Genomic DNA, 23,420 nt, shown 5'->3' on the forward strand with positions numbered 1-23,420 from the left:
CAGTTGCTCTGTCTGAGCCAGTGAACGTGAATGCTAGCAGACTCATGTTCCTCATGCCTGCCAAGAAGGATGCCTGGCCCTGCTTGCCCTTCATCTGATGAACTTTGTGTGGGAGGATGTCACATTCATGATTTTCTTCTGGTATCACTCCGCTTATCTGGACTGTAAGCTGGACTAACTGTCCAGCTGGACATAGAGGTGCAAGCAGGCATTGTTTGCACATTGTCATGAGTGCAGAAATCTTCCTCTAACCCTAACTCTGCCACAGCAGCAATGGTCAGGCACATTGTTTTGCTATGTCAGCTAAGAAGGTTGTGTCTTAAGTCCTTCCTACAGACAAGTGAGACAAATGTTTCTGGAGGATGACATGGATCTGAAATGGGTTGACATATCCTCAGAAGTGGCCAATATGGACATTGCAGTGACTGTGCTCACCACTTTTACCAGCTGGGGTAATACTTAGCTCACATAACCTGAGGAGACTCATCATCCTTTGACTTCCTTGGTGGTTTCCAGCTGTCATATGGCTTTACATGACGAAGACTACCATGATTCAAGATGTAGAGGTGACAGTGGCAAACACTCTTAAACAAGACCTCCTGTGAGCAAAATTCAGTTGTGAAGCACAGTTCCTGGATATAGTGGACCTTGTGAGGGGCTCTGAGGGCTGGGCTCTGTGCCCAACCACCTTGTTGCAGAAGAAGTAAAGGCAGATGCTGGGGCACAGAACATGGCAGGAAGGAAGGGCAGGTGATGTCTCCAAGACCATAGCAAATGGGAGAAAGAGTGCTTGTCAGACATTTCTTAATGCAGGAGTGGTAGTAGGGAATGCCAAAGGGGATGAGGGGGTTGTTCTATCTGGCTCCATCAGCTGCACAATGGTGCATGCAACTGAAAGAGCCCAAAGGGAGAGACTGCTCTGAGCTGTCTCCTGTCACCCTATGCTTCTGAGCTGTGTGAAACTCACAGCATGGTTTGGGACACTGAGGTAACACATAGGACTCTGCTCCTTCCTGTGTGATGTGTGATGTCTCAGGGCAGGACAGGGCATTACTAATTTAGTAATCTGCACTGAATTTGCCTTTAAAATTACCAGCTTACCTTTGGGAAACTGAAAGGACAGGACTGAGTAGTGAGGTCAAATTAAGTTTTAAGCCTTAGCTAAGAAGAGAAGCAGAACATCTTGGCCATGCTCTAAACAGAGGCAGATGAGACAGACATTTCCATTGCTTATGGATCAAATTATTCAGGGTCGAATGATTGCCAGGGAAGGTCATTATCATTTCATTATGGCACAGAAAGCAGAAAAAACACTTCATTATGTTAGACCAAAGAATTGCAGATGGGGTCCTAAAGCAAAGGCTCTGACTGGGGATGGTGGAAAGAAAAGGAGCTTCCCACTACAAGTTGGGGGGGAATGTATGGGATCTAGAATTTATTTTGCTGGAAATTCTGCTATGTCTGCTTGCATGCTTTATAGACAAAGATTTATGTCTAGAATCATAGAATCACAGAATCATAGAATAGTTTTGGTTGGAAGGGACCATAAAGATCATCTCATGGGCAGGGTCACCTCCCACTAGATCAGGTTGCTCAAAGCCCCATGCAACCTGGTGACAGTCTACACTGATTTGATTTAACAGAAGTCTCTGAAGCAGACAAAGGGCTCATTTAGCACCATAGAAAGGGATGGTGCAAGCACTGCCTGGTGCCCCCTCAGTCTCCAGTGCGCCTGTGTAAGGTCCCCTCTAGTCCTTATCCATGACTCATGCACTGTTTGATCACTTGAATCAAGCCTGAATTTGAGGCTTCCACCTGAGGCTCTGGTCCTCTCCTTATAGGTCCTTCCTGCTTGCTTCAAAGTTAGTTGCACTCAGGGAGGTGTATTGCACAGGGCCTCTGTCATCAGACTGCCACTGGGCCTGAGTCAGACCATGGGAGATCAGGTAGGCTTGTCAGCTTGTTTTTCTGCAGTTCTGTTTAAAGCTTGGTCTGAGACAGCCTGTTGGCAAAGACTGAATGAGGCAGGCTGGGCTCTTGCATACCTCCTCCAATTTCTCAAGCTTTATGCCTACCAGGGTCGTAGGTAATGGTTAATGTGGCTGTGCTTGGTGGCTGGGGGAGCTGCTGGGACTCGTGACCCTGATTTGCCAAGCACATGGGCACCATGAACCTGTGAGATTCCAAAGTGCAAGTTCATATATATGGAAACAATAGCTTCAGGAGAGTCGATGTGAGTCTCTGGCACAGAGTGCAAAAGCAGATATATTTTATGTAGTTGGGTTTCTAGCTTGGCATGAGTTCTCTCTTAGCTAATGTGCTTACCTGTGCTGGTCATAGAAAAGCTCGCAGGGTTTGTGTGTGTTTGCAACAACTGTATCTTTGATTGCCACGTGGACATAATGCAGATCGTAACACATGACCTGCGTCAGAGCCTGACATTTCTTCATATAAACTATTCAGCAGATGTTTATAAATGTATTTGTAATCTTTAGCTGTTAAGATCAGCTAAGAAACATTTTACAAACAGGAAGAAATGTCTAGATCTTCAGTGAATTTATTTGCAATGTATAATTCATCCAGGTGTATCTCTGAATTGACTCCTAGCTTGAGAAGCCTAAGATATGGCTGCCTTCAGACAAGTTTCAAGAAGCTCATCCTGTTAGTTGACATGGCATTCCAGAAAGAAAAAAAAAAAAAAGAAAAACAACAAAAAACACACACCACTCTGCTCTTTGTGGTTTACTATGAGAAGGATTTTTCTCAGCCTTAATGTCTGCAGGGGGTAGTTACAAAAGCAGTTGGTCTGTCATTAAAGGAGGATGGAGGAGTCCTGTCTGACTGAGCAGTGTGTTCATTCTCCTCCATTAACTCTCTGCTGAGATCTACAGCTGAGCTGACCAAATGGTGTCAAAGTGTCTGTGCTTTTTTTTCCCTACTATATTCTCCTCTTCTCCTTTTGAGAAGTCTTATCAACTCTTGGCTTGCAATGAAGAATCCAGCAAAAGGAGAAATTGCTTTATGAAATGTCTAGACCTAATGAAAATAGAGAGTACCAGGCCTCTCATGGGAAACTCCCTTTCAGAAATATCCAAGAGAAAGATGGTTAGAATTAAGTTTTATAGGAACATTTAAATTCTGTTGTGGAATACTACACCAGAGATATCCCTGTGTGAGGCTTAGACCAACAACTTGGCCTATTATGATCAACAGTTGTAACAGTTCCTTTCTTATTGCCCTGTGTCTGTGTCACAAGACAAATAAATCAAACGCTGTACTGAAAATTCAAAATAAAAATTAAGCCTGACGTAAGTTTCCTCTGAATATCACCGACAGCCAGACTGCCCAGAGCATCCAGTTCCGCAGCGAAGTCCAATTTATTCTTGCAGAAAGGTCTTTTCTGAGCCCCCTTCCCAGGTTATTTTTTATAAGGGCAGGTGATCAACTTGGGACTATTGTCACAAGTTCTCACCCCCGCGGGCTGCTGCATAGCCCTGGGGTGAGTGATAAGTCCAGGTTACATATGCACCATGACTGGCAGAGTGGAAGATTTTGAAGTACGATGTGCTGTCTGACCACCCAGGATGGTTAGATCCTTTCCATTGCATGACCATCCCTGCTTTGGTGAACTCTGCTAATTCTCTTGTGCGGTGTGATGTACAAGTTGTAATGACTGTGCTGCAGGGCTGCTCCCAGGGATCCTCCAAGTTAAGGAGATTGTGTTTGGTGCAGGAGTGGAAGCAGGTGGGGCATGATGGATGGGGGACATGAAATGATCTACGTGAGTAGAGCTGCTGCAGGGCTGATGCTGCAGGTTTGCCCTTTGTTTGTATGCAATATTTCAACTCTATGTGTTGGGGCATCGCACTAGGCTTGTTCTGGATGTGGCTTGCCAGGGAACTGTGAGGACCTCAGGTGCCCAGAGGTAAATGAGGCAGTGCTGGGGCAACTTTTGCACTGTGACTCCTTCTGGGAGACACAGTGCACAATGTGGGTGTACTCCTGGCTGGCATGTGTTGGCCCTACCTTGTCTAGTCCTATTCTAAAAGGACGTTTCAGTTCCTAACTGCACGGATGGGTCAGTCACATGAACAGTGCCATGCCCTTTAGCCCTGGTGCATGCTTGGGACATGGATGTCACAGCACTGGCTGTTTGGAGCTGGGAAGGAAAAACCTGGGGAGAAGCAGAAGCAAATTGAAGAGAAACTGAGAAACTGATGCTGGGAAAGGGCAGAGAGGGTAACCACAGGCAAGGATAAACCAGGAAATTTTGGGAAGCTGAGTCAACAGACCAAAACGAAAGATCAACTCAACTAGCTATTACCACCAAACCTAAGAATAGTTAGCTTAAGAAACCCTCTTGCCCATCCTAAATGCTTCCTCAGTTCTCAGCTGACACTGAGGATTTGTATTTGTATCTGCTACAGCAAAAGAGAGCTAGTTTCTTTTGGCAATATTTGCTGTTGGGAAAGTAATTCTGTTGGTGTACCTGCCCAAAAGGATGCCAAGTGCCACTGTGTTAGTGAAGACTTACAAGACCCTTCACCCTGGTGATCTCATATGTCCTCACTTGAGGCTTCATTTGAGGAAAGAGGTCTCACCTGAGGGACATGCTGACACACATAGTACATCTACTCTTGACAGTGCTGTGTCTGATTTTCACCCGGAAGACATCTGGTAGGTCTGAGGCTCCCACTCCTGCCTGTGGTGGTGTTGGTGCAAGGTGAGGTTTCTAATGTTTAAGAAGTCATTTGGTGGCCCAGTGTTCATCTGATTCATCTTGTCTGTTGGGAGGGAAATTCTCTGAAATCCCACTTCTCGAGGCCTGGAGGTTTCCTGACATGTTGGGTCTTGGGCTATCGGCCAACCTTTGTGACCCACTTTGGGTCACCCTCAAGGCCTCAAGTTCTGACTTACACCTGCCTGGCCTAGCCTCCTGCAGCCATTACCCACTGACAACCCTGCCCTGGAGGAGCCCCAGTACCAGGGAGCTCCCCAGCTTGGTTCCCCTGCTCTGTCCCCAGAAAGCAGGTTCACATCTGCTACTTGTCCTTGATGTGCCATCTAGGAGCATACCAGGATCTCCATCCAGATGCCTGGCCACTAGCCTTGCGGTCGCTCAGAAGGTCCGGTTGGGCAAAGCCTGGTTCTGCGCTCTTCTAGGCATGCTGCAGTTTGTCCTGCCAGTCCACAGTAGCCAGATGAAAGCAGGGCATAGTGTTTGCATCCTAATGTGAGAAGGCTCCATCTCTCCAGTGGGGGTGCTCCAAACTCTGGACCTAGTGCGTGCTTGTGGTAGGAAGTTGAGTCTGAAGAACAGACCTTGGTTGGCGTTTAATTGCACAGGCAGATGAGGCTGGCACCAGGCAGAAATCGTGTATGAAGCAAAGAGCCTGCTGGTCTCCTCCTTGTGGGCTGGACTGAGTTGCAAAGAGCCAGCAGTACGTACCCAGAGCAGAGAGTGAGGTGCGCAGACCCTGCAGGCAGCCAGCATGGGACAGCACATCTTCTGCTCCACATGCTGAGGCCCTGGGCAGCCTAACCTCATGAGTCTGGCAGATGAACAAATTGCATGGGAGAGGCTCCAGAGCAACGGCACCTTTGCTGAAGGGAGACAGCAGGGGAGTGTGAGCCAGCCTGGAGACAGTGCTAGATCTGCTCTCGACCAGAAAGGAGGGAGCTGTAGAGAAAATGAAAACAATGTTTGCAAGGACTTCAGGAATTGTTCCCTTGTTAATAGAACTGCAATTTGTGGAAATATGATGGAGGGTGAAGGTCTGCAAATACTTAGAGGAATAATGAGCATTGTAAGCAACAGGCACCACAGGGGAGTATGAGAAATAGATTGTACCAGACAGGCCATTTCTGCATAATTACACAATTAGCGGACTGGGGAAGACAGCGGATAACCCTTCACAGTGTGCTGTGGTGTGGCATAGACCTTTTTGGAGACTGGAGCACCAATTAGCTGGCATAGCTTGACATATGAGAAAAGGATTGATGGAGGGAGAAGTGGCCGTGCCAAGCACTCGTCTGTCAAGGAGAAAAGGGGAGATGCTGCCTGGGCAAATGGCCTCCGTGCTTACTGCACATCGTTCTGGTAGCAACATGGAGGGAATGCTGTGGAAAAAGTCCCACATTGGGTTCTCAAAAGGGATATTGCAAATACCTGGGAGAGAAGAGAATAAAAAAGTGAGATGGAGAGTTTTGACAGTGAGCATAAGAGGATAATCTCAGTTTTAAATCTGCAAGAAACACAGCTATTGCTTTTGGGCAAGAGCAATTCTAGGCCAAATTATGTAATGAGGAGGAGCTGTTTGGAAAGCAGTAATTCTGAGAGAGCCGTGGCTGTATGAGAAGATAATAGTTCAACAGCAGACTGTAACATGAAGTGGTCCTGAGCTCTGTGCTCCCAGGTATCTGCTGGTGAAGGTGGTAGTAGGTGGAATCTCCCTGGGCCAGCTGTCACCTTGACTGTGCATTCATGAACAAGGCAGAGGTGAATTGGCAGTGACCCAAGGAAGAGGAGAATGGGCTGGCTGGTGAAAGGCAGGAGGCCTCCCTTTGTCCTGGAGGAGCCAAATATATGGAGTGGCTGGGAGAAGAGAAAGTGAATCAAAGTCTGGAGATGGCTGCTCTTGTGCTTTGTGCCCTCACATCTGTCCAAGAGGCAGCCTGTTGAGGAGAAAAATTATAACAGGGATTTGCTGCCACTTCTGTTTTTGCTGTAGACTCGCAAGCCATTCCCCAGGCACTTCTGTCTGTGGGTTAGAGAAGTTACGTAAAAAAAATGCTCTCTTCATAGACCTGAACCTAAGGCAGCCCAGAGCAGGGCACAGATTAACATTCCCTAGCATTGACCAGACATGGGACGGTGATGTGAACAGCACTGCTTTCTCTAAATGGACTCTGTGATGAAGCAGCGTCTGTGATGATGTTTTCTTTTCTCCTCCATTCAATCAAATGCAGTAGATCCAATTGTTCTCTTCCTTAAGTCACATTTTAACCGGGCAAATATGACACAGAACAACACCTGCTCTGCATAATTTACTCATCTGTCTGATCATGCTCTCTAACACAGCACTGCAGTCAGTGATGCTGTATCTACTTTTCTTAGGCTTTTGAGCTTCCAGAAGATGTTTCTGGGGAAGAACCATTTCATTTAGATAGAGAGGTAATCTCTAATTGCTAAACAATATTCTGTAAAGCAGAGTTTAGGTGTTACAGTAGATGTCCTTGCAGAGCCTTTCCAAGTAGCATGATTTGGTGGGTATGGCATTGGCAGGACTTTTCATAGGCACTTTCTGGTCTTGGCACAAGACCAGAGTAAAGTGGAATCGTTGCTGAGAAGAGGCTGGGAATCTCTTCATTTCATGGAGCCTTGTGAGCATTTTCACATCTGACATGTCCTGCATATAGTTTCTGACCTAAGATCAGGTCTCTAGAAGCTTCAAGAGCAGCTTTTAATTATTCTTGTTCCTTGTGGTCTCAGACTCTCCTGCCCAACCTTTCTTCTGCCCAACTTGTGCCTGAATGGGGGAATGAATGTGTCAAATGTGCCTTTTCTCTCCTTAGCCATGTGGCTATGGGTTTGGACACAATTCACCTTTGCAGAGCATTCTCTAGCTTTGGGCAGCAGCCTTTAGATTGTAAGTCTGAGGGTCTAATGGACAGGGAGGGAACACGATGGATCAGGGGATGCACAAGTTAGTGCATTGCATGTAAACAGCACCTCCTATAGATTTCTCTAGGTCATGCGTGGACCTGGCACGATGTGTAGCAGTGGATCACGCAGATCCACTCAGATAAGAGATGGAGGTGTCCCAATGCCTGTTGCTGCAGGGTTCACACATGCAAGGGCTCTGCATCTGCTTCCATTCCTCTGGTGCAAGACTGACCCGGTGAGCAGGCAGAGGGCTGAGGGGGGGGGGGTGGGAAAGCTTCATGCTATCACTTAAATATAAACATTCCTAAAAGCAACTTTCTGATTTCTTTGTAGGAGGCCATAACCTGCTGGGGCCTTCAGCACTTCAGCAGAATTGCACCCAGAGAAAAAGAGAACATAAGAATTCATGGAATTTTCCCCCAAACCTCCTGACCTTTTCTCACCAGACATACTTAAAAGGCTTAGGACTGAAGCATGACTGGAGGAGGCCCTGTTCATTGATTGCACATGAAAATTGCTGTTGATTGCAGAGACATCACAAGGAGAAGGATTTTTATTTTTTTATTTGAAGGAAATGGCAGACATCTCTAGCTGGGATGAAAAGTGTCTGGGAGGATTTCAGAGAGACTGAGGGCTGGGGGCAGTTAGGTAAGGAGCTGACTTCTGCTTTCAATGTGGCAGGGAGAGCACAGGTACGGTAACTGAACCACTAAAATTAGGCTGTCCCAGACTGGTTGGAGAGTCAGTGCCATCACTGGTAACATACAAGCCCTTGGTGCTGCTGCTTCCAAAGCAAAGATGAAGCCTGTGTCCAAGCTCAGTGCAGATTGCTTGTCATGGCCGTGGTGGGCCGTGAGCACCTATTGTCATAAGGAGTGTCACAGCGACTGAACTGGCTGCTGCTGTGTGAGGGCAGCCAGACATCGAAGGTTGGTGGTGTGAGGCACCCCAAAGAGGTGCTCACAGCACCCATTTCCTCCAGGAGAGGAGCATTGTACAGCCTCGTGGAGCAGCTGCAGAGGCTGTAGTTTGTCTAAGCAGGCAGTGACTCTTCTGTCATTAATGTCCAAGAGACAGGCTTGCTGAACATGTTGGGATTGGGGAAAAGCCATCCTCGGGAGATGAGTCAGCACTGGCTTTCCTTTCATCCTCTCTGCTTACAGAGGAAAACACAGCCAGGTTTTACTGAGTTGATAACATATGCTTACTTCTGTGAGCAAAAATGCGTATGGTTATCAGACATAACTGTGACGTGATAAATCATGTCAAGATGAGGATTTTGTTCCGTAAGCATGAAAAGAAAAAGAAGATGCAATGCAAAATGTCCCACTCAGGCTGGCTGAGGTTTGGGATTGAGCTGGATAAGGTCTCAATCATCCACAAGGCCTGTGCTGTTATAGCGCTGTGTTTGTATGCACAGTAGGGGGTATGGCTGGACTAAGGAGTGTGCAGATGTGAAACATGAGCGTGGCAAAACGCCTTTTGTGAAAGAGAGACATCAAGTGATGTTCAGATGGAATTTATTCGTGCCCTTATTGAACAAATAAGGTTTTGCTGTTTGATTTTCCTTTAACCTGAATGGCAACGGAAGATGTGGCAGCAAGAGGTGTGAAAAAAAGGATGATATTTTCCATGAAAAATATGTTCCAGCAGACAAAGCTGTAGCACAACTTTTATTGAACTGATGATCCAGCCAGTGCCAACGTCATTCCTTCTGGCACAAGATGCTTGTTTTGAGTAGATAACCCCAGGATCTGTTTCTGACCCTGCTCCTGGAGGTGCTGTCTGTGCCTCGATGACAGGGAGGCTGTACTACTTCCCAATAGCTTTGCTTCAGAGACCCTGCTGATAGGATTTTGTGTATCTCCAATTTGCTGTCCCTCCAGATCAAGCTGGGTCAGGAGCCTGAGCTTTGCTGCTTTCATGATGTCATAGTCTTTCTGCAAAGGCTGCAGTGTTTTGTAGGAACAGGGCCATGGAGAAATGGTATCCAGCTGATTGCCTTGATAAAGCAAAAGGATGCTGACAGGTACAGTCTCATTGTATCTTCCTTTATTCTACTTCTCTAGAAATAACGTATAAGTATTTCTGGCTAACATCAATTTTGTGTTGACTCCACTGTTAAATGGGTGATGACAGTTCAAGGTATGGACCATGTAATGTTACACAGAGGTTCCCCTGAAGTTGATGGCCACCTCCTGGTGATACCAGTGAGAGCAGAGTTAAGCCAATACCGAGAGCTTTTGAAAATGCTACGATTTAAAATGGGTCATTGTGCTCCCAAGATTGCTGCCATAAATACAGTCTCAGAAGCTTGTGGAGTGTGCACGCCTGCCTTTGCTTCTGAAATTTGGAGACCAGAGGAACTGGAGTGGGCTTGCTGACTGGGTTTCAGCAAATATCAAGTAGCATTGATGGGTCAGGTCTTTTTTTGCTTTTTATTCTTTTTTTTTTTTTCTTTTCTTTTTTATGTCTCCATCAGGCCAGGGGATACTGTATTAATATTTTTTTTCCAGACACAGACCTTGCTATTGCAAGCTACGCTGTTTTCCCCTGGAGTGCACACTGCTGTTCTGCATGGGAGTGGTGCCTTATATCCTCCCAGAAAAGAAGCCAGTATGCAATGCAGCAGCGTGACTCTTAGCTGCGGACTCCGTTCTCCACCGAGCCGATCTGGGATTTTTGTTTGAAGAATTCATTTAACAGCTGCTGACTGCAATGGATGCTGTGTGTGGGAAGAGGTAGGGAGGTTCTCTTTCACCTGGTCTTGGTTCTGACTTCCTGGGGATTATTAAGGAGCCTAAATTTATTAGGCTGGCATATAGGCAAATTATAATGAGGATAAGGACATTCTGCCTGGTAAACTCACTCTGCTGCTCACAGTGTGTTGTAAAATCAGTATGCTGTATTTCATATGAGAATCAGCTGCACTTATGTTATGGCTCAATCTTTTGTGTAATTATATGCCTCCTGTGTGTTAAGCTTAAAGTTGTACAGGAATTGTAAAGAATAGAAAAAAATGCTTGTTGATTGTGTTTCAGGTTGTAACTCTCCGTAAGACTGTTTAAATAAATATGCACTAAATGCTATTAGGTAACAGCATAAGGTATATGCAGACTGTCAGATGGGACATGTGGGACTGAAATACCTTTCCCACAGGTTTTATTATATCAGTATATTCACATGAGGACTGAAGTGTTTGCTGGATTTAGCCCATATGTTCGTGTGTCAGGATTGTTCAGGAGAGAGCATATTCCATATGTTTGTGATGCTAAAGCTAGATCTAGAGGGGTGGGTCCCCACCCTGGGACAGGGGCCAGCCACTTGGATAAGATATACAAGATGCACACCTGCCAAGACTAAAATTGATTTGCATATAATATTCCTTGTCTGTCACAGGTGGGTCTGTGATCACTGCCAAGGTACAAAAATACCCATTTGGGGTGTTGTTGCTGATGTTTCTTCCCTTCACATGCTCTAGGCTGTTTAGGATAGTGGTGCCAGGCCAGATACTTCCACTTTTGCTTCTTAGACTTTGTCACATTTATCTTCAGACACTGAGGCTGTGCTGTCTGTTTCTGTGCATAGTGTCACCCTTTGAACAATGTTAAATGAAAGAAAATCCTTGATTATTCATTAATTTGAAATAGAGGGGGGAAAAAAAAAGTAGGGTATCTTTACTGCAGTTGTTAACTTTAACAAACCTGCTCCAAACACAAGAAACTTTGAGTCTTTAACTGAAATGAAGGTATGTATTTGCCCAAGTGGTGGAAGAGCTGTAGTTTATCTTCAGGAATGATGGGGATGGGAGGGAAGCAAAAAAACTGCAATCTTCATGTGAAGGAACCTGTGGTAGAAGATAGTTCAAGATGAAAATAAAATTGTAGAAGATAAAAAAGGAGGGGGTAAATATGTTGGGTTTTCTGTTTATTTATTTTTCTTTTTTCTTTTATGAGAGATGTCCATTCAGGAGATATGCTTGCAAGAAACCCATTGCTGAAACATCAAAGTCTCTCAAAACTCTGCAGATCTAACACTAGGTTATCACGCTGAGGAAAGGAAACTGTGTCTGGGCCTCATTATGTCTGATAAATGCTGGCTTATTCATTTTGATGGCTGAATTAATCACTGGTGGTTTACATTGGGCAAGTGACCATGATGGATTTTCATTCATATGGGCTAGCAGAAGAGAGTCCTAAACATAAATAAATGTAAGACACTCTTGAGGATTCAAAGAAACCAGTTTCCCAAGGCTGAGGAAAATTGAGCAAAATTGATTGGGTATTGAAACATCCACAGGAAAATGTATGTAAGAACTGGAAGCTCTTTGAGCAGAGGCCAAGAAAGTTGAGATTTCTGAGTCAAGAAGGAGGACAAGGTTTAGCTAATAGTCATCTGAGCTTGTTAGCAATGAAAGCAGCAACTGGAGCCAATAAATATGAACAAATTTTGAAAAGAGAAAAATAGGTAGCAATCTGCCTGCATCTGGAGATACGGTATATAGAGGACAAGCTAAAAACATCTAGAGGGAAACTGTCTATCAGATACAGCTACAGAATTAAGGGACCCTAGAAACATATTAGCAATATGGAGTATAGTTATGAGTTAAATAGTGAAATAAACATACGGAAATTTCATTTGTAATGACTTAGAAAATGCAAAGTAGTCAGTAATCACCATTATTCTGTATTCAGAAAAGAAACAATATGATGGGTTACTGTCCTGTGACCAAAAATCCACAGAGGATGTTAAACAACGTCTATCAGACTCAAACTCCCAATGAACAGGCTTGGTAGCTCTTATCTAAGCGTTCAAAGCAAGTTTGCTTAGGTACTTGCCAGCGTATACCTGTTAGCTTCTCTTAATGCTGGATACAATGTACTCAGTCTGGTGATGTCCTACATTCAAATTGCAAAATAATAGAAAATAAGTGTTTTAAGTTTTCAACTGTATCTCACTTGCAGGCAAAGAAGCAACCAACTAGCATATACCAAAAAGTTGTTGCTGTCAGGCAGTTCATTGTTCTGTGAAGTGTTTCTAGTGAGATCATTGTCACTAGCAACTTGGAGGTGAACATGAGATCACTGATGGAAAAATGAGCAAGCTGACACAGAGACTGTTGGAGTTTCAAGCAGCAATGGGAAGAAAGAAGCAGGAGAGGGTGATCTGAATGGCTAGCATACTGGCTGTTTTCAAACAAAATGAAGCTTTACCACAGAGAGGGGTGCTATGAAAGAGCAAGAAATTCATCCTAGTTAGAGAGCAGGAGAACTGCATCCTTCAGAGCCAGGACTTGGTAGGAGCAGCAGTAGAAACATAAGAGAACAGATTTTCCTTGTGAAGCTTGGTGCCTGAATATGACTCTTGGATGTTAAAATGGCCAGGAAGGGGTGGCAACAGGGATTTTGCCTATTTTTGCCTCTGTACACAAGAGAATGGAATAGCGCCTGTTTTTTGTGTTCTTAGCTTAATTAGGATTGCAAAATGGGATAGCCGTGAATACGATCCCTGAGCTGGAGAAAATGCCATTACAGCAAGCAATGGAAAAAAGCTTCATCTGTTTAGCTTATCAAAAATAAGATTGAGGGATAACTTGATTACAGTGTGTAAAGTACTTCCATGGGAGAAAATACCCGTTGCTGAAGGGCTTTTTAATATAGAGGAGAAAACAGAGAAAAAACAATAGCCGGACAGTGAAGCCAGATACTCTACTTCAAAGCAGGCAGACATTTTTAACAATGAGGGTGATTAACCGCTGGGAGAAAATCCCAAGGGGGATGATAGCTCCTTCATTTCTTGATGTCCATGCACCAGGCGGGAGTGCTTCTCCGTAAGATATGTTTTACTCACATGCTTAGAACTGGATTTGATTCATGGGTAACTGGATTTACTATGTTACCCAGTGCCTTATGGCTTATGGCTCTTTGGGCCTTTGAAGCCCATAGCTGCATCTGGGAATGATCTGACTATACTCTGGAGCTTTCCAGCTGGGGTTCCTGATGGACTTTTGAGGCGATGTCAGCATGGCCTGTCCTACTGAAGGGGATTGGGCTGAGTCACTCATCACATGTTGGACTCGTGGAAAAGGGCTTTGTTAACCCCTAAGCAGATGAGACATGGGCTTTATCAGCCACCTTGAGCTCCCAGAGAGTGAAGACAGATACGAGAAATGCAGGTAAGGCTCTCTCCAGCTATTGCTTCCTTTTAGAAAGACCTTCTGGGACAACAAAGATCTGGGTGCAAGACCAGGTGAAATTGCTGTTTATGGTGGGAGCAGCAATATGAGGAGAAAGGCAAGCGTAATCCCTCTGCTGGGTTGAAACAGAATGAGAATGGGTTGCAACCCTCTACTCTTTTTCTTAGACCTCACTGCTTCTCACTTATCACTGAAGTTTGGACCTCAGGAGTTGCCCCAAGCACTTACTTCCACAATGCTCCAGAAGCTGTTCAGAACTTATTTGTAGCCAGAGACAGAGTCAGCAACAGAAAAACATCTCTGGACTTAATGTGTCCAAGACACTCTCAGAAGAGCTGCTCTCACACTGTAGCACTACTCCCCTGGTCCTCCCACTGTAACCCAGTGCATCTTTTCAGATAACTGGGAGCAGTGAGCAAATAGTTAAAGTTTTGCTTCTCCACCCAGTGGTGGGTGTTGTCAGTGTCAGAAACAATATAAGAACAGTCGGAAGTTGCAGCTGGCAAGTAACATTTGGAGTAGCAGTTGTGGGGCATATAGATCTGGTGTGGACTGTCTTTTCCTGAGACTGTAAACAGTTGTGCAGAATGTCCGAGAACAAGAAAAAAGGGAAAGGAAAGAGCAAAAAGAACAAAGAAGGGAAAAAAGGGGAAAGAGAACCTGACCCAGGAAAAGGTACTTCCCTTTTTTAACAAATTTTACTTAAAGGAAGAAGACAGAAGCAAGAAAGCCAGCAGGAAGGTACTTGTGGGTTGCCTGAATTGGTGCAAATGATAGGGAGCATTTGTCAGGCAAGTGTGGAAATCTCTGCATCTCATTCATATTACATGCTGTTACAGGTCTGCTTCCTTCTCGAACTTTTATTCTTTTTTAATATCCAAAGCCCAAGAGTACAGGGCAATGTACTGTTTAAAAACAGCAGCATTCAGCTCCTGTCACGGTGATATGGTAATTGAGGGGCGTTGTGCTAATTCTCTGGGGGTTCTGGTGTGTTGTGCTTTGTTGTTTGGTTGTTTTCTTGCTTCTTCTTGAGGTAAATATCAAAAGCTACTGTTTTGGAGGATCATAGGAACTTTTCCTTGAGATAGACCAACTCTTTCAGATTTAAGTTAAAGCCTCACTTTTTGTGGTAACTGCATTGGGTTGCAGATAAAGATGTGGATGACAAAACTTCACTCTGCTGATACGCTTATTAGAGAAACTGGGCTATTCTTTAGAGAAGATCTGACTGTTCTTGCTGAATGAACAAGGCAATACTTAAGATGTTGCTGGTATAAAATGTCTAGATTGCCTTTAACTGATAAGGTTTGATTCCTGAGTAAATGGGGAGTAGAAACTGGGGAAATGTGAGAACCGTCTTGGAGAGAGACAGAAGATTTGATGGTAAAGCAGCACAGTGTTATTTCATTCTCTGTCATGGTATCAGGGAGGGATTATCCCTGGCTGTTTCTTATCTGTAGTTTATCTGGCAATGTATTTGGACAGAGCAGCAGCTCTGTCAGGACTTCACGTTTTATCAGCATTGAGAAGTTACAAGCTGGACCAGTTCCTGGAGGAATCTGTCAGACAGTGTAGCTCTTCACTTGTCTGGATGCCGTTCTCCTCTTGATCGTACTACCATGGTGCTTGAGAATGCTCTTGACCTGAACAGGCTTGCTTTGGCTTCACACTGGTATCAGGCTTTGTTTGCCCCTAGCCTTTTTCATGCCTTTACTCGGAGCACAGCCAGCCAGCTCTGTTCACCACCCAGTAGTGCCCTGGGCATAGGGTCTTTTGTGGGCTCTGCCCCAGAACTGCCAGGATGGCAGTGGGTGCTCATGCAGTGGTGGTCTGACCTCAAGCATGGTCTCCTACTTGTGACATCAGAACTTAGCTGCTACTGTGGGATCTGGGAGGAGACTTTTGGGATAGCTTTGGGATGGAGAACTCAGAAGCACCAAGCAGAGGAAGCAGCTGCTTGAAGATGACTGGATTTGCCTAAGGGGTTCTGCAACATGCAGGGAGTGAGGGCTGTCTCACAGCCAGTGGCAGGGACAATCCTGCCCCTTAAGTGCATAGATAGGATGACACAGTGCCTGTATCACGGGCATCTCCTCTATTGTGAGCAAGATGGAGGGGCTGGGGGGATTGAGAAGATTGGGCACAGCTGGGGAATGATGTGCACTGAGACTGCCAAGAGAACAACCACCTGCCTTGAACCTCCTGGACCACGGCAGGGCTGTGGGGCTGCATGTAGGGGAAAGGACCAGGCATGAGCTGAGGGGTTAGACCACTCTGTTTTCTAGTGCTGCATCAAAGCTCTGCAGTAGCTCCCTGCTCCAGAGGAGATAGGTAAAGAGAACTTCCACCTGTGGAGTTACATGTGCTGACAATCTAGTCCTCTGCTGAAGTGCATCGTGGGGGTGTTTTATCACATATATATATATATATATATCCCACAACAAGTCAGTTTGGCCAGAGTGCAAAGCACCTTTTTCTCTAGCAATGGCTGCAGAGTGGAATGGGGAATGATTGCATTGATCCTTCCTGTACTTCCTGTGTAGCCAAAGAAAACAAAGGTTCAGGGTTATACTTATGCAGCATGAACAGATTCCTTTTATTACATCTATTAGTAGATTACTTAGACACAGATCATTCCTTTGTTTTATATTGCTGCAGAGATTGCCCACTGTTTGCTCTGTATGGCCATCAGAAGAAGACACTTGGTTGGTTGCCTGTGGTGTTTCTCAATCAAATCCCACTTTGATTTGGGTTGGCTGGGACAGGTGGAATTTGTGAACACCTTCTCCTAGTGTAGGTCTCTTTTCCTGCATGGTCTAAAGGGCACTACAGTGTTGACTTCCCAAAAGGACTTTTAGAAGGGAAGAATTCCTCCCCCAATGCACTTCTGAACAGATGGCACAGTCCTGGTACGTAGACTTTCACTCCAGGTAGCCGAGTATCCCATGGACTCTACTTTTTCATCTTGTGTCTGGACCTCTGACTGTCTTTCCAGCATGCTCAGGCTGATGTAAAAGCTTAGGCCTGGCCCAAAACAAGGAACTGGAAGGCCACTGCAATTTGTGTTCTCTATTTTTTCCCAGGTTGTAATATTTCCATGTAAATGGAGTGTGCTGACCCCTCTGAAACCAAATGGCAGAAGAGGAACCTACAATAAGGCTTAAACAGACTCTCAGGTGACAGGAACATACATTTCAGCTTGCCAGTGTAGAGGAGACTCAGGAGATTATTATAGAAGAAAAGCTTTCTTTCTTCATGCTGTATTCTTTATCCATTTATGGTTGCTGAGGGCCAAACTTTATTACCTGTAGCATTCTGATAGTCTTGATCTAACTTTTGTGCTCATAGATCTCTGCATAAGAAGTTTCCCCTAGTCAGCCCTTCGTGGCATGCTCTGTAGACATCCCCAGGACAGTTCTGGGTGGTTTAAGGCAACTGCCCAGTGTGATAGAGCTAGTCACTGCCAGAAAATTAAAGCAACAACAACAAAGAATTCTTATTGATCAAGAGAGCTGAAACAGTAGTTTCAGGAAAGAGCACTGATGAATAATAAGGTGCTATGCTTCCCCTGAGGACTCTCAAACTTAGGCAAGGAGAAGGTTCTTCCGCTGCAGCTTTTAACATGATTTTGTGGCTTATGTGAATGTGGACAAGAAGCTAGCTGATCTCATGTGAAGTGCTATAGCTTTGTTTTGAGTACAAGGGCTATCTTTAACCTAAATTCACATGTGTATGCCTCTAGTCATGAAACTGTCCTAAAGTGAGTGCCTTGGCTCCAGATTTAGCCAGTGGAACAACCTTTGGAGGCCTCCAGAGGGAGATGATGTCCACCTATGAAGAAGCACCATCAGGATCCCTCTTTTAGATGTATGTAACATACACTGAAAGATAGACAGACTGTGTCCCGCTATGCACATGTGGCAGGCACACCCTGCAGGGGCGATGCGAGCTGCAGAATGTAGCAACAGACCGACAAATAAATATATAGTGTTCCTGTAGTGCTGGCAAAGTTCATGTCTGTAAGAAAGTTTCCTCACTGCAAGAGATGATGGAACTTTATCAGACGTGGATGGCTAGGGGCAGTCAAAGACATGATACTAAAGCAAGACTGGGGGATGGAAAAGAAGGTGCCATCTCTCGCTCTGGAAGTTCTGTGGTAGACTTTGGAGAACTGGGCCAAAATGACCAGTGAGAATGCAAAAGTTAGAACAGAATGGGGAGGAGCAAACACCACAGCTTTGGCAGTGGAGTTGGAGACCAGTGCACCAGCCTTCCTGGGGAGACAGGCAGGAGTAGCAATGAAAGGAAGGAAGCCTTGGTAGCAAGGTAAGCAAGCAGCAAATTGTAAGGGGAAGGGCTGTGAGACTGGACAGTCTGTGCTTTGTCTGTATTTCTGTGAGGTTGCTTGGGGAGAAAAGACCAGAGAAATGTAAAGCATTCGGCTGGTTAAATTCTCCAGCAATTCCAGACATTCTCTCTTATTTTTACTTGGGGGTGAGGAAAACATTGCGTGTGCACTGAGCTTTTGTTGTTTGTCAGTGCTAATAAGGCCAGCGGTACAGGAATGGTGCCATTTTCTTGAGCTGCCCATGGCAAAGGTTCATACTAGAAAACTGTTTGGAGAGCAGGTGGAGTCTCTGCAGAGAGTGTCTCATTTTTCAGTAGGAACCAGCTTGACCTCAGTTCTCAGATGAGTCAGGATTTGATAGAAGGGTTATGTAGAAAGGCATTGTGATTGAAATTCCAGGGGTCTTAGGGAGGAAGGGCACTCCTGAGAATGAGGCAGTTGTATTGAAGCACAAGCAGCTGTATGTTAGCCAAGTCTACTAGCATGGGGTGCTTTAGAGTGCTGCCATGTTAATACAGAGCTCAGTGAGGGATTTGAAGGTTCCTTGCAGATACCAGGTGCAGGCTTCATGGTGGAAGTTCATGCTGTTGGAGTTACTCAACAGTACTGCAACCAACATAGCTACTTCACTGCTCGTTAGGATACTTCTGAATGAGTTCCATCCACATCACAGGGTGAACATGCTCTTGAGTTGTTCTTAGTCTTCTGTTTGTAGGAAATATACCAGTTCCAAGGAGCTCATAGAAAGATTAACCAAAAGGTTTGTTTATAAGAGGGATAACCCACAGCGGATATCCTACAGTAGCAGTTTTGTTTTCTATAAACACCCAGACATACAAGGTACCAGCTGTCAGCTGTACTCCAGGATCTGTCCACGTGCATATTTTCGCTAGAGCATTTCCACTGTCTAAACTAATGGACTGTTGTTGCCATTGCCATGTGGCTGAGAGCAACGTGCAGTAACTTGCTGAGCTTTGGGAATGGAGGGGTTCTGAGTCACAAGCTCCAGTGATTCATGCTGGGGTAAAGGAAAAGGTTTTTGCTTCCAGCTGCTTTCTGGTCCTTTTTGCTGGAGTTAGCTAGCCCTGCAGAATGGATTGATAAATGAGCAAGTGGCTCTATTCCTCCACTGCCTGTGGCTCACAGTGTCATGTGTTAATACAAACAGAAGGGTTATAGGAGAGAGACACAGCAGGGCTGAGGAATGATCCTTCTCTCCTTTCAGGCAGACTACAGGGCTGGGATCTCCTAGCTGGGGAGCAGGATGGAGCAGAGTGGTCCATTAGTAAAAAAATCCCACTGTGGTTCCAAAACCTCACAAGTCAGAGTCCTGGGCACATCATTTCCAATCCCTTTTTGGAGGTGGATGTAAGTAACCCGTGAAAGCCAGTCCCTGGTGAGAAGAGGAACATCTGGAGAAGGGCTGAGCATAGCCTGGCTGCTGACCTTTGGGGTCATGCCCTCAGCTCATTCTCCTGCCTTTGTTAGTGTGACAGGTTCCAGCTGCAAAGCAGCTAAGTGAAAGCTGTGTTGCCATGATCCTTTTTTCTGCAACTGGACTGCTAGCCTTGCGCTCAGAGTGCTACCCTAATCTCCAGTCTCATCTCAGCACTGGGCTCTAGTGGGACTGCAGCACATACTTGAACTCAAAACTGACTGGAGAAGGTGGGAGGACACCAGGGCAGGGTAAGTGTGTGGACCTGCATCCCATTTCTGCTGCATAACTCCAGGGGCAGCGAGAGGAAGGGAAAAGAGCCTTTTCTTCCTCTAACTCGTCCTCATTTCCCCTGGGACTTCAATGAATGCTTTCAAGTATGTAAGGGGAGTTCAGTGTGGAGATCATATGATCCTGTGCCTTTTCCAGTGCCTGGACACTTTGCTACAGAAGGGCCGTGCTCTTGCAGTAAGCAATGTGGCTGTAGGGAGGATGTGGAGCTATGGGTCACATATGGCTCTTGCTTGGATGTGCTTCTTCTCTTCTGGAAGTAAAACTCAATGAAAAATAAAGTGTTTCTTGAAGAGAACTTGAAGACCATAAGTCCGAGAGCAGCTGAGCTTGCAGTTCATGATTAGGACCAAAAATAACGGCTGGTTCCTTTGGCTAAGAAATTGCTGGTCTGTGAATTGCCAGCAAGGGCTGGCTGTCCGCTCTGTGCTGGAGGCTGTGTTCAGGGCAGAGGCCAGGGATCAGTGAGATAACCTGATGCTATTCTTTGGGATAGCTCCAGCTCATCATCACTAAGGATGAGGCTGGAGGTGAATTGAAAGCCAGGCAGAAGCTCCCCACAGCTCCTGATTCTCACAGTTTCTTTGGTGCTGTGTCAAGCTAGTTACCCTAGCTTCTGTCATCATAGAGGCAGGTCACACTCCACCAACACCAGGGATGTGGAAGATGTGCTGACAGTAGAGGTAGTTTGGGATGGCAAAGACCTGTAGTTCAGACATGTGTCATGTGTTGCATTGACCTCTTGTCTGGGGCAGAATAACGAAACACATGATTAGGAAATGTGTGTCCATGAGGGAACCTGTCACTAGACCCACAAGGAACCAATTGGAGCAAAACTGCAAGGTCCTTAACCATCTCCAGAGAACATGCGGAGCAGTGAAAGACTTGCATGGACACTCATCCTGGAAACCATGTTGTACTCCAGGTTAAAAGCTGTGTTTTGAACTGAGATGACCTGTGATTGTCCCCCTCTGACAAGGGCAGTGTTATAGTGCTGCATTTTTGAGGTGTGCCAAATTGTAACAACAAATACATGTAATCACAGGATGAATTAAACATTTAGGTAATTAATAACTCAGGTAATTAGGTTTGGCACACTCAGTCAGCAGCCCTATGAAGAATTTTAGTTCAGGCATGTCTGGAAGGTGAGAACTTGTCAATATGAGGGAGAGAAGCTTTGCAGAGAAGAGCTGTAAGACACACAAGGCTTGTCTCCATGCAGTAATGGTGATGATCACACTAACAAGGAGCCAGTGGTCCTGGGGCTCTTTGACAGCTTGTCTCACCCTTACAATGCCCTTAGATTTTTGACTACATATGCAAGTCAAAGCCCAGCTTATCTTGCTGATTTCTTTTCCATGGTGGTGAGTGAGAGGGGAAGGGAACTGCATTTGCTCTCCAAATCTGAGACTTCTGGCTGGCAGCTCAGAAAAAGAAAGACAGACACAAAAGTATGAGTTGGACAGAAAGGTGTTCTTCAGGGAAGCAGCGAACATTTAAATTATCTTAAACCCACGCTAAAACTGAGCGCCCATAAATTCAAAGCAGATTTCCTACATTGTTCACTGATGTTTGGAAGCCCTTCAGAGAAACCTCTTTTTGGTGTCAGAATTTGCACATTTGCTTAATTTGAGGGTAAAATCAGGTTAAAATCTATCAGCCAGGTTCTCAACAGATGTTTCTCTGGCCTAAGTCTTCTGGCTTTGTTAGTCTGTGTATGATGTGTACCAGCTGAGCATCCAACCCTCTTGCTTTCAACAGCTTTTTGATTGGAAGGCTGGGACTTTATTTCAGCTACGAAACTGTATATGTGTACATGTGTTTGTGCTCACATGAATTTTTCATTCCACTTTGAAGTCCGTGGCACTTTGCAAGAGTCCCCTGGTTCCTGATGTGCTCCAGCCCTTGTGGAGGTGTGGGGGATATTCAGTTTTGGTTAGCAGATTACTCCAACAAAGCCTGTACCAATCGTGTTTCTCCTTGTATGCCTCTTGCACACCTCTTCCTCCAGTGAAACCACTGACAAAGCCCCCCCCCCAACTCAGCAGTTTTGTCCCTGGTTCAAAACACACCAAAATAACCCTTCATGTTCAAGATGTTTCCCACCCCTTGGCTTAACCTGAGCACTCCTGGAGTAAGATCCAAGGGATGGGGAGTTCCTTTCCCTTATCTACTGGACTCCCCCCAGGCAAGCTGCTCGAAGCTTTTGTGCCTCAAGTGCAGAGATTACCTGGAGTACAGCGATGCTCCCAGCCAGCACCAGCAGCTGCTTGGTATCACTGGCTCACCAGTGCTCTCTCTTCCAGCCTGCTGAATCTCTCTCCCACTGGGGATCTTTTCACTACTGCCTCAGCTGGTGCTGGTGCTGGGCTGCACCTGATGTGAGCTGCTGTGCATGGTGTTCATATTTGCTTCCAGCCATCTCTGCTTGTTGCGACTGACCACTTATCCTTGGAGTAGTCAGTCTTCTGATCTGGAAGTCAGGGATGGGGAGCAGAAGAAACCCCCCCATGATTCAGGTGGAAACAGTTAGAGACCTGCTACTCCACCTGGACTGTCACAGGTGCATGGGGCCAGATGAGATCCACCCAAGTTGTAAGGAGGACCCAGGGAACTAACTACAGGCCTGTAAGCCTGACCTTGGTGCCAGGAAAAGTGATGGAACAGGTCATCTTGAGTGCAATCACACCGCATGTGCACAACAATCTGAGGATCAGGTCCAGTCAGCATGCGTTCATGAAAGGTGAGTCCTGCCTGATCAACCTCATCTCCTTCTATGATGAGGTGAACCACCTGGTGGATGAGGGAAAGACACTGTCTCTGTGGGTGTTCAAAGAAAGGGTGAACGTGATACTTAGGGACGTTGTTTAGTGGGTGACATTGGTGGTAGGGGGAAGACCAGATGATCTTGAAGGTCTTTTCCAACCCTAATTATTCTATGATTCTAGTCTGATTCTGTGACACACAGTGCATTTACCAAGCACTAAGCAGATACACTATCAAGCAAAATAGAAGAATCATAGTGATAAGTAAAGAATTAAAAAAAAAAGAAAAAAAAAAAAGAAAAAAGGTGCCTTCTGCCTGTGGGAAGCCTCATAAAACCACATGGTGCAAAATCCAGGGCCTACCTTGTACTGAAGAGAGCACCTTCCTGCTGGTAGCAATGTTGGCTGTTACCCTCTGAAACTGACAGAGCTCTCTGTTTCTACCTGGACACCATCACAGCTCTTCTGCTTGGTGAGGTGCCCATGCACACGCTAACTTGCTGCTCTCTGCAGGAGAGAAGCCTCCTCAGACCCACTATGAAGTAAAACAAACAGAAAATCACATGCCTGACTTCCATCAGGCACAGCAGCTTGTGTAGCAGTGTCATTTCTACATCACACACTATCACAGTGCTAGGCTGGCTGACTTCTACTGTGAGCAGAGAAAATTGCTGATCTTGTCGTGTGAAATCTGGCTGCCTAAAACTGATGGAGGTGCT

The 23,420-nt window shown here is 45.5% G+C and overlaps 1 protein-coding gene across 12 annotated transcripts in view; it reads left to right on the top strand.

Annotated features, from left to right (window-relative positions):
- NRG2 (neuregulin 2) overlaps positions 1-23,420 on the top strand; it is a 170,329-nt gene that overhangs the window by 64,194 nt on the left and 82,715 nt on the right. The window contains exons 2-4 of one of the 12 annotated variants that reach the window (XM_068698689.1): positions 8,000-8,314; positions 9,553-9,695; positions 10,183-10,407. The exons of 8 other annotated variants lie outside the window; for them this stretch is intronic. In XM_068698689.1, coding sequence (XP_068554790.1) covers positions 10,389-10,407 — 19 coding nt within the window. In that variant the 5' untranslated portion in view covers positions 8,000-8,314; positions 9,553-9,695; positions 10,183-10,388. Of the gene's footprint in view, positions 1-7,999; positions 8,315-9,017; positions 9,696-10,182; positions 10,408-14,377; positions 14,538-23,420 lie in introns of those variants that run through there. 3 more of the 12 variants (XM_068698688.1, XM_068698690.1, XM_068698687.1) reach the window with 3 other exon arrangements.

The sequence above is a fragment of the Anas acuta genome, chromosome 14, assembly GCF_963932015.1.
Source record: "Anas acuta chromosome 14, bAnaAcu1.1, whole genome shotgun sequence".
NCBI lineage: Eukaryota > Metazoa > Chordata > Aves > Anseriformes > Anatidae > Anas > Anas acuta.